General features: G+C 42.5%; 1 protein-coding gene across 1 annotated transcript in view; it reads right to left on the bottom strand.

Moving 5' to 3' along the window:
• The window catches only part of GINS3 (GINS complex subunit 3), a 7202-nt gene extending 5386 nt beyond the window's left edge, over positions 1-1816 (bottom strand). Inside the window, exon 1 of the mRNA XM_031058412.1 lies at positions 1793-1816. Within this exon, the coding sequence (XP_030914272.1) occupies positions 1793-1816 (24 nt within the window). The remainder of the gene's footprint in view (positions 1-1792) is intronic.
• Positions 1817-10696: the final 8880 nt, after the last annotated feature.

Below are 10696 nucleotides of genomic sequence, written 5' to 3'. Positions count from 1 at the left end.
GCAGCCGGTGCCGTCCGTCCCCCCGCCCCGCAGCCCGAGCCGCGCTAAAGAGGAGTCTCGGAGCTGTATCAGGACAGCCTCACACTGGGATTGGGTTTTGCGGGGAATTCCTCGCTGTGCGGGTGGCGAGGCCCTGGCACAGCCTGCCCAGAGCAGCTGTGGGTGCTCCATCCCTGCAGGTGTCCAGGGCCGGATCGAACGGGTTTGGAGCAGCCGGGGGTGGCGGCGGGTGTCCGGCTGGATCAGGATGGGCTCGGCAGGGCTGGATCAGGATGGGCTCTGCACAGAGCACTCCGGGGATCTCTGCTCGGGCACGGCGGGCTGGGCACGGCTGCCCTGCCCTGTCCCCCTGAGCCCCGCGGCGCTGAGGGCGCTGCCCGGCCCTCAGAGCGCTGTTCTCTGTGAAAAATGCGTATTTGATGATTGGCTTTTCGCAAATATTAAAATTAATATTATATGTGTTATGTTAGAAAGTTATGTTGTATTCATTTTCTTAAGTAGTGTGTTAAATACAGTTTTAGGTTGTAACATAAGGTTAAATAGAAACTATGCTATGCAGGATAGGTTTTTTTTAAAGAAAGGACTCACACCGAGGTAGCAGCGACAGGACACCTAAATCTTTCAGAGAAAGAGAACTTATTGCTTTCTTATCAGAAGAAATGAAATTCTTCCCACCTCGCTCAGCCATGAAGATGCCAGTTGGGATTAAGAGGAAGAAGTTGACACTGACCGGAGTCCTGTGTTTGAATGGAATTTATGCATCATGTATGAGATGTATAAATATGCAACAGGTTATTGTTTTTAAGGGTTAATGTGTGTCCTTTTTCGGGCTTATGTTGCCCAGAAAAAGGTACCCGAACTGTTCATAACTCTGTGTTTCTATTGTCTCATATTGTCCTAATCCAAATGGTCCAAATTATCGTTACTCTAATTATATTGCTATTTTTATAACCATTTTATTATCATTAAACTTTTAAAATTCAAAAAAAACCCCAAGTGATTGGCGTTTTTCACAGGCTCCAGCACCCCCATGCACACCCTCCAGGCGGTTTGTGGGAAGCCAAGGGAATGCTGTCCGTGTGCTTGGCTCTGCCCGAGTTTCTCCTTGGCAATTCAGGATGTGGCTCGCCCTGCAGAGCACATGATCAGGCCGATGGATGTGCCTGTGCTGAGTAGGCAGAAGGCAGTGCAAATGAACTGTGTATACCTTGGGTTTCAAGGGGAGGCTACAGCCCAAAGTAATTTTTTTTAGTGCTGTAATACAAAGATTCAAGTCATGTTTTGGTGGCAGAATCAAATACCCTGTGCTAAATCCCGGGTTTGGTTGTATAAGGATGAAAGAAGTGGTTATTCCCCATTTTGATCAGTGTTTTACTTCATTTTAAAACCTGACCTTGTGGGTTTTTTACTTATTGTTTTGTTGTTTCTCAAGTAATTCATTTCTCATCAGATTAAAATTTTCTTGCTATTCCCTGAGCCGTATATGCTGAAAACATTACTTTTTCTATAGACAGTTGTCTATAAAATAACATTTAAATAATCTAGTAAATATTTCAGTCTTTGTTCTGTCGAGGAAGGAAAATAAACAATTGAGCAGTGTTGCAATACCTGACAATTTCCCTGAGAAATAATCATGGAGTTATTTATAGAGGGTTTGATGATTTTTTTAATGACATTTTCAGTCCATGACTAAGGCGTAGCCCAATGCATCTTTAATCATCTGTTAATTCTTACAACCTCAGCATTCTTCCTGCTGCTGTTTGCTCAGGCTGGATCCACTGTGATTTGTTACTGTTTTGTCATCATTAATTGGCATGTTGGTACTTCAACATCTTCATCAAAGCCAGACCCATGCAAAATAATAAAATGTGCACCAATTTATTAAATCTTGTGCTGTTTTATTTCATACTGAGAAAAAATAAAGCACAGGCAGTGTGGGCTGAGACCTCAGGATGATGTGTGTCACCTCCACGTCCCCTGGGTCCCACAGCAGCCTGTGCTATAAAAATCCAGCCAACAAAGGCAGGGTGAGGTGTTGTGAGCTGTGTGAGCAGAAGAAATTAACTCGTGTGTTTGTCAGTGTGACACCCACCCTCTGCTGATTCCAGTGCCAGGTACATCAAATACTGACAGCAGCTGTGAGGGCAATGCATGCCCCCAAAGAGAGAGTTCATGTAAAGCTTATTTCTTGTAAGATGCTGGATTTCTTTCTGTAGCATAGAAAACAGACATTATATTAATTTTAGCAACACTAACTATTGTCCTGTATTGTTTTGTTTGGTGGGGGGTTTTTTGTTTGGGTTTTTTTTTGTTCGGTTTTTTTTGGTTGTTGTTTTTTGGGGTTTTTTGTTTGTTTTTTGGGTGGTTTTTTTTTTTTTTGGTGGTGGGTTTTTTTTTTTTTGTTTTAATGAGAGATTAAAACTCCCTGTTTGGAAAATAAATCCTCCTATCTGTGCACATTTTCCAGATGAGTTGCAGAGCAATTTCTGAAAGCTCTTTCTAAAGGACAGTTCTGATAAAACTACAATTTGCTGAATTGGATTAGTAAAAGTATTCCCTGCTTAATGAGGTTTAGGAAACAAATCTCTGCTAAATATGAAAGTGTGCACTTTGTGAGTGAGAAGAGAGAACAATGCAAATGGAATATGCTTTTTCCAGGCTGCACAGCTAAGACATCTGGAAAAAGAAGAAAGAAAAGCACAATTTCCCTGTGTCCTGAGATGCCTCAGCCTCCAGTGTGTGATACAGAAATAAGCACCAAGGTGCAGAAAGCCCAGAGTATTGGATAAAGATGAAAAAACACAGAGGGAAAGATGTTTACACTCACTGTAAAATCAGCTGAAGAATGGTTCTTTTGTGAGAATTTTAAAGAATAATGAGTTTGGTAGACAAAATTGTGTCACCCCTTCTCAGCCAGAGAAAGGCACCAGGCAGGTTCTTATTCTTGAACCCTTTTGTGTGAATCTTAGTGTAAAAATATGCATAACAAGCCCAGCATCCTAAATCATATTATATTTTCATAAATAGGATTTCACGGCCTTCCTGAAGGAAAAGGAATGTCCTGTGTCATAACTGATATATGCCAAAAATTGACTAATGACAGAGAAAAGTGTTACAGAATTAAGATTGAGCCGTGATGAATAAAACCCAAATCACTTGAAGGTACAGTAGATAAAGGATTGCAAAGTACAGGAAAGAGTAAAATCTTCGAAATTGAGGAACAGCCTGTTACATCTGATCTATGTTCTTCTAAAATCCTGAATTCCACAGAATTCAGCCAATTTAATATCAGATTAATTTGGGGAAGCCAGGTTGTTACCTGCTTCCTCCCAGGCCTTTGATCAGAGCAGCCTGTGTCTGTGTGTGCTGCAGAGCTGCTGAGCTCTGTCACGTCAGCATCTGCATGGGGGGTGATGAAGAGGCAGCTGATGGAGCCACCCTGGCTAATCTAAATAGCATTAAATCCACCAAGTAAATCAGCTGAAAGAGCTGCAGGATGCTGGTGAGAGAAGGAAGAAGCACCTCTCTCCCTGTGGCCTCTCCTTACCCTACTTTTTAAGGTCGAAGTGGGAGAGGAATCATCATTCTCCGCATATTGGACTAAACCACAGCACAAATTGAGGTTAATCTTAAATCTTTTTCCCCTCTGAGGTAGAGAGGCATACAGAATGATTTGCTTTTCTTATTTGCATGTGTTACCCAGCAATCAGAAATCTGCCTTAGCCTCCCCAGATGAGACATCTGACAGCCAGAGTTTCACTGTCTGACCTGGCTGAAGGATCCTGGGTAGCACCCGGGCATGTGGTGTTCACACTGCTGCGAGCAGAGCTGCAGGAGGGCAGCACTCACCCTAACACACATCCCTCACCCCCAGCCCCGGGCAGAATGTCTGAGCTGCTTTAGATAATTATTTACTAAGTAAGCAGCTAATGCTACTTAGCTACTCCTTTCCCTCCTGGAAGTTATTACACTCCACAAATTTGCATTTCCTAATCAGTTAACTTGCCCATGGCAGTGGGAGACCTCATTTGTAAATTGTACTTTGTCTTTGCTGCCCCTTTGTTGTGCAAATACGGGTGTATAACTCAAGTGAAGCAATTGGCTTCAGTAGGATTATCCTGAGGGAGTTAGGTGCTGTGTCATATGAACAAACTCTGCACTCCAAGGGCAGGTTCTGCAGTCCAGCACAGCTTCATCTTTTGAAGGAAAAAGGGGTAGCAGCACAAATCAGTAGTTAAATTGAGGACATAATCACTTTCCTGTTCAATTTATCTGCGAGTGTGAGATGTTCAGCAGCAGTAGTAAGGACACATCATATTCATATTTACATTTCAGAGTATCATTCCTTTTCATGTGGAGGAAGTGTGGAGGATTGTGTCCTCACATAACCACACATATTGTGGATGGGAGAACAGCCACAGATGAAATGATGGGATTTAGGGTAACCAAACATCCTATGGGAAAGATCTTTTGGCTTCCACCTTCCAGAAAGGGGCCCTTAGCCAGAAGGCAGCTGGGAGTCTGGCCAGCTTATACAGTGAATTTCAAAATCTTTTAAACACCTTCTAAAAAAGGAGTATTGAAGTCATAAGATCAACCAGATGCTGTAGCTTGCATTGCAAAAAGAATTCTGAAAGAACAAAAACATTTATAGAATTCCAATATTTTCCCCCAGCTGTCATTCACTCTGTTATTATGCAGGAGTGGATTCAGCACTTTCCAAGGCTTTTTCAACCATTGTGTAGTTTTTCTGGAAGGTGGAGATTCACAGTTAAATCAGCAGCAGGAATTTGCAGAAAGTTTCTTGTTTTAAGCAGTAGTGCCATGTTGCTAAAACTTTTGATGGTTTAGTTGGGAATGCTGCCAAAATTGTTGATGCTTCTTCTATTTGGAGTTCCCTAGATGACAATTCACTGTTGTTTTTGTTCAGAAGTGTGGGAAAATTGTAATTGTGACAACTGCCTTTAACAAGAAATTAAGGAAATTGCCGATGACTGTGCAGAATTGCTGATGACTGTTCAGCAAATTCTAAAAGGGTGACATTTCTCAAACTTTTGGTGTCTCAAGGTGACTGTGATGATGTGAGTAGAAAACTCACAGTATTTTAGTTTCTTTCACATCCACTCACATGATGGGGATGAAAGAAAAGTACTGTCTTCATTCTTGACAGGGAGACCCCTTCCTACTCATAAAGAACTCAAGCTGCTGAGCAAAACAATGAATCCTTTCCACAGCATAAAACATTAAACATCAGCAATTTCTTTTTCTTGTGTCTCACCATTCATAGTAAATATCCCAGGGAGATGTTGGAAATTATGCTCTTCCAATTAAGTTGCATGAACTCCAACTCTATTCAGCTAAAGGCTGTTCAATGCCCAGAGACAAAAAAACATCTAATGAATCAATCATTGTGCACAGAAGAAAAAACTTTCTTTTTCTTTTTTTTTTCTTATTTTTTAAAAGGAAATTACATAAAACCTAGAAGCTGGTGACCTCTTTGAAAGGAAGAGACAGGGGTGGTTTGCTATATGAGCTTCACTTTCTAAATGGTGTGGGGGCTTTTTTTTCTGAGCTATCCAGGACATTTCCACTAAAAAGCTAAAATATGCAGCTTTTATTGCTGTGAAGAAAAGATTATTCTTTGTCTTTCAGACTCAGATAAGCAATTGTAAACCCGGCTACAGATATTTTTCATGCTTTTCTCTTTATATCCTAACACTCCCATTCTTCATTCTAGATTCTCACTCTTGTTTTTATTACTCCGGAGAGTTTTAAAGTGAGTTACTGGAAAAGAAAGAAAAAAGCAACCCTATGTTTTTCTCAAGATCCAGAATGAGAGTGTGAATTCTGAATTGCAGAGAGCAGGTTCCTACCAACTCACATATAAGTAATCAGTCAGTTACTACAACATAAATGCCAACAGTTTCTTCACTGCCTTCATTCAGATTTCTTCTGTCTGGCTTCTTCACCAGCTGGAGAGGATGCACTCATCTGCATCTCTGTGCTCAGCTGCCTGTGCTCTTTGAGCCATGGTTTCAGCATTACTCCAGCCCTTCATCTGTCAGCACTGGATGAGCAGAGTGCTGATATTCCAGGGCTTTTTCAGAGCATAAATGCTCCTTTTGGCCCATGGCTCCCTGTCTTTTTGGCAGCAGAATCTCTGAATTCCTTAAATCTGATTGCCTCTTGGCTGCTGCTTTTTGTTTCTGGATTGTGGGTATGTGGTCAGGCTGTCCTGTATTTTTGAGGCATACTAGAGCAGGAAAAGATCCAAATTGTTTCTTCTCTAATCACAAATGGGAAGGGAAATCTAACAGCACCTTGCTGGAGCCCGCTGCATTTTGTCAAAAAGTAGAGAATCTTGTTCTTAACTTGTGAGTAAGCTTTTCATCCTTCAAGGAAAGAAATGCTGTAGAAATATCAGTTTACACTGAATATATACCAAGAATTTGGCTGATATAATGGGATTACAGTCCAAATGAGCACACCAAAAATTCTGTGTCCCAGTGAGAAAGACTATTAATATAATATCAACGAGGAGTTCCGTGAGGAGCAGAGCAGACCCAGTTTCTTGCTGGCATTTCTGGTGTCATGGGGAGATGGAGAGATGGCTGCTGCAAATCAGTTTCTAGAGGCTGGCAGAGAGCAGCAATTTCTGAGCTGTTCAAAGGCATCACAGGCAGAATGGGAGATTTGGACAAGGTTTATCAGGGAGTCTCTCCCACTGAGTCACAAGAAGCAGAAATGAGCCCCTTGCTTTCTAAACCCCTTCTCAGAGACAAGATGCAGCTGGTTCCAAATCTACCCCCAGACTTGGTCTATGGTTTGTGTCTAAAGGATCATATAGGTGTAATTGAGCCTTTGTACTGTTTTGTCCTTCAGGAGTGAGGATCATAAACCAAATATATTTATATGAATAAAAAAACATTTATTTGAATTGATGATGAATTAGATTAAGAGATCTTAATCAGAATTATTTACTACACAGAATAGGTAGTGTACTATTTATTGCAGCATTATTGAAGCAATTGTATCCAAGCCAGCAAAATGATTATTAGGTAGAGATTGGTGTTACTCACCCATAGCAAGGATCATGGGCAAATCTCTTTTGCTCCTGTGATGTTTAACTTTGGGGTTGATGAGTCTGCCTGGTCTCAGCATTCTCCAACACCAGAAGCATCTGACCCTTCTCCTCCATCCAGCACTGCTCACTTTTGCACTGGGTGAGTTTGGAGCTGTTTCACCCCCAGGCAGGCAGAGCACACTGACACAAAGAGATGCCTGTGGGACCCTACAGGTTCCCCCCACACCATTTTCCAGAGCATTTTCCAGGCAATCCCAGGTGCTGGGAGCTTGGGAAGCATGGGGGGAGAGTTTGAGATGTTAACCATTGGAGTCCAGGGACTGAGGGAGAAATGCAGTTGGTTTTGAGCATCCTATCTGGAAGAATTCCAGTGATTCACAGTGTGGGGGAATGCAAAGAAGAGACAAGACAGGCAGCTTGCATGTCTGACAGCTGAATGGCTCTGTAGTTCTGAGAACATCCTGTCTCGGTGTATCCTCAGATCTGACAGCTTCGCTCTGTCAGGCAGAGACTGCTCTGTGATCCTGAAAAGTTTATCTTGGTTTTCATGAAACACCCCTGTACATGCCCAGCAATATATCTCATTGCCAGTGAGCCAGCAGTGTGCAAGTGCCAGCAGCTAAATATCCAGGAATGTTATATTCAAAAGTGACAAAACCCCATGAGATGTGTTAAAAGCAAACACATTTTCTCTGGACTTTGTGGTTTGTACTCAGTGGCAGCCTTTATCACACAAACACAGATGAGGATTTTTGACAGGGTTTTAACCTCTTCTAGGAGAAGCTGGGTATCTTTTGATTTCCTCATTTTTTTTATAATCCTGTATTTACAAGCAGAGCTAGTAAAATAACAGAAAAATACATTAAGTGGGGAAGGTTTGGCAAGCACAGCATAATCTTATTGAGATGACTGATGGGTTTAGATCTTGTTTTCAAAAAAAGGAGTTCAAAAATCTATCTCCTCACAGAATTATGGGCAAAATATCTCCATAGTATAAATAGATGTAAATCCACTACAGAAAGTGCAGCTTTCATCAGAATCACTGAGGGTGATCTTGTTGTTTTGTTGATGACATCAACATGTATGTGTTGGTAACAATTCAAGATTACAATTAGCAGTCCTTAAAGACAGTGACGCCTTCTTTGATGGGTGCTTCAATGCAAATGCTTTGGTTTTGTTCTCTTTTGGCTAATAGTGTCCATCTTAGAGCCTCAGAGTGCATTAAGTGTTGTGTCATAGGCATTTTTGCCTTTCCCTTATGTCCCTTCTGAGACTTGCTTGCGGGGCAGAGTTGTTTCTGTGCTCCAATTCTAAATGCCCACAATTGTATGGCTTTTCTAGTAGAGATGTCAGACTGGATGGTGGTTGTTTTTCACTTCAGGTGGAACATGATAGAGTTTGTGGCTCCTAATGAGATCGTTCCACAAACCAAGTCCCAGCTTTTTGACAGTGAAATGTGTGAGTCAGACCTTGAAGATAAAGGTCTTATGCAACTGCTTAAAATTGCAGCAGGTTGTTTATAACATCCTCAGCATTCAAGCCTGCTTTGGCTTTAAGCATCAGGAAGAGTTTTGTGACAGAGCAGTGCACTGGATCTGTCAGGGTTGGAGTTAACTTTTGTCACAGCTGCCTGTGTGGTGCATTTGTGCCTGAAGCAGTGCTGCTGCCCAGAGTTCTGGCTGCTGCTGAGCAGTGCTGGCACAGTGCAGGGCTCTTCCTGCTCCCTCTGCAGTCAGGGCTGGGGGTGAGGTGAGAGATGGGGAAGTGTTGGATTAAGCTTTTTTTTTTTTTTTATTTAGAGATGGGGTGACTGAGAGGGGTTTTAAAAATTTTTATTCTGTTTTCAGGGAAGCTTAACCCAACAGGGAAGGGACATGGCCAAAGGGATATTCCATTTATCATGACAGGATCAGCAGTAAAAGCTCAGGGAGAGGAGGTGGAGCAGGGGGATGTTGGTGCTCATGGTGCTTGTGTTCTCAAGCAATGCTGCACATTCTGAGACCCCTCTTCCCAGGCAGGGACTGGGCACTTGCCTGCTGATGGGAAATAGTGAATCAATCATTTTTGCTTTCCCTGTTGAACTTATCCATGAGTCTTTTCACCTTCCTCTCTTTCTCCCCACAGAATGGAGGGAGCAAAAGGCTGGATGGGTGTTTGGCTGCTTGTTGAGGTCAACCCATCAGGAGCACCAGAAAACAGACACTCAGCTCCTGCTCCTAATAAACATTCCTCATCTTGTTTCCCTGCATGGGGTTACATTGTTATTGCAGGATGTTCCTCTGCTTTTACATTTTCACCTGCTTTTACATTTTCCCTCACATTCAATTTCCTTCCAAATAATTAGTTGTGGAAGTAATGACATCATCCCAATTTGCTCTGAGTGCCCACACCAAAACAGCTGGCTACTTCTGCAAAGCTGATTAGGAATGGCACCCTTCAAAACATTGAATTCAACTAAATTAGCATTTAGTTTTCAGAGAGAACGTCTCATGGGAACCCAGCCTCCTGAGATGTCAGAGACTGGTACTGATTTCCTTTCCTAATTCAGCAGGTTTGTACAAAAGGTGCTGGACTACACAGTTTTGAAAGGAGCTGTTTAAAACTTGATTCACACAGAGCCTCTGCCCAGCTTTTCCTCTGCTGCCTTTGCAAGGTGCCCCATCCAGAGAAGGGGCTCACAAGGGCAGTCTGACCCCCCAGGAGGATGGCTGAGCAGCTGGCCAGGAATCTGCTGTGTGTTATTTTCAGTCTCATCTTTTCACTGGGTCTGTTCTACACAACCTCTGCTGAGCCCATGGGCTCAGGGGCTTCTGCTCCATAAATGCAGCTCCTGACTTGCAGCAGCCTGATGGATGATCCACAAAGTTGCAGTTTGCCATTGCTGCCAGCAAGTTCAGCCCAGCCCAGCCTCTGGGCACACACATCAGCCATGTCTTCACACCAGTGGAGAGTACAGTTATTTAAAAATTTTCATTATTTCCTTCTCTTCAGCTTTTCTTTTGCTTGTGCTTCCTGCAGTTTTTATAGGAAGATATTTTTTTAAAGTGGGTGAACTGGTTCATTACTAATTGTGTTTGCTCTGTATAATGATGGGTATTTCTAGCAGAATCCATCCTTTTAATCCAATTCTTTGCCACATATACACAAAGGGAAACAAAATGCCTTTAGGACATCATATTTGTAAAGAACATTAGTAATGCAGTGAGGTAGATCAGCTTCATGCATTCATTTGAAGACTAGGGTCTAAATTTAGATTTATTCCCAAATGAGAAGGGATTTGTGGCCTCAATTTCAATAGCTGTTTCAATCCAAAGCTACCGCAAGAGTTAGTGCAATGAGAAGTCCTTGATTTGGAGTCTGGGAAGGAATGGTAGATTAGAAGCTGGACCTCCAGCTTTCAGTGGAAATTCCTGGCAGAAATTCCTTGGATGTCTGACTTTGCTGTCTGTCCAACCTTTCTGTGAGTCCTCAATGTCACCAAATTCCCCTTGATTTACCCCAGGCTACCCACAAGGCCCAGGTCTCCCAAAGCATTCCTGTCTGTCTCAGGTTGGTGGTGCTGAAGGCGTGGGTTTGGTGGGGCAGCCTCTGAGCTTGCTTTCAGTGAGCCAT

Source organism: Geospiza fortis, unplaced genomic scaffold (assembly GCF_000277835.1).
Source record: "Geospiza fortis unplaced genomic scaffold, GeoFor_1.0 scaffold97, whole genome shotgun sequence".
NCBI classification, from domain to species: Eukaryota; Metazoa; Chordata; class Aves; order Passeriformes; family Thraupidae; genus Geospiza; species Geospiza fortis.
The sequence above is the reverse complement of the archived record's forward strand: the minus strand, read 5'-3'. Positions and strand labels throughout refer to the sequence as shown.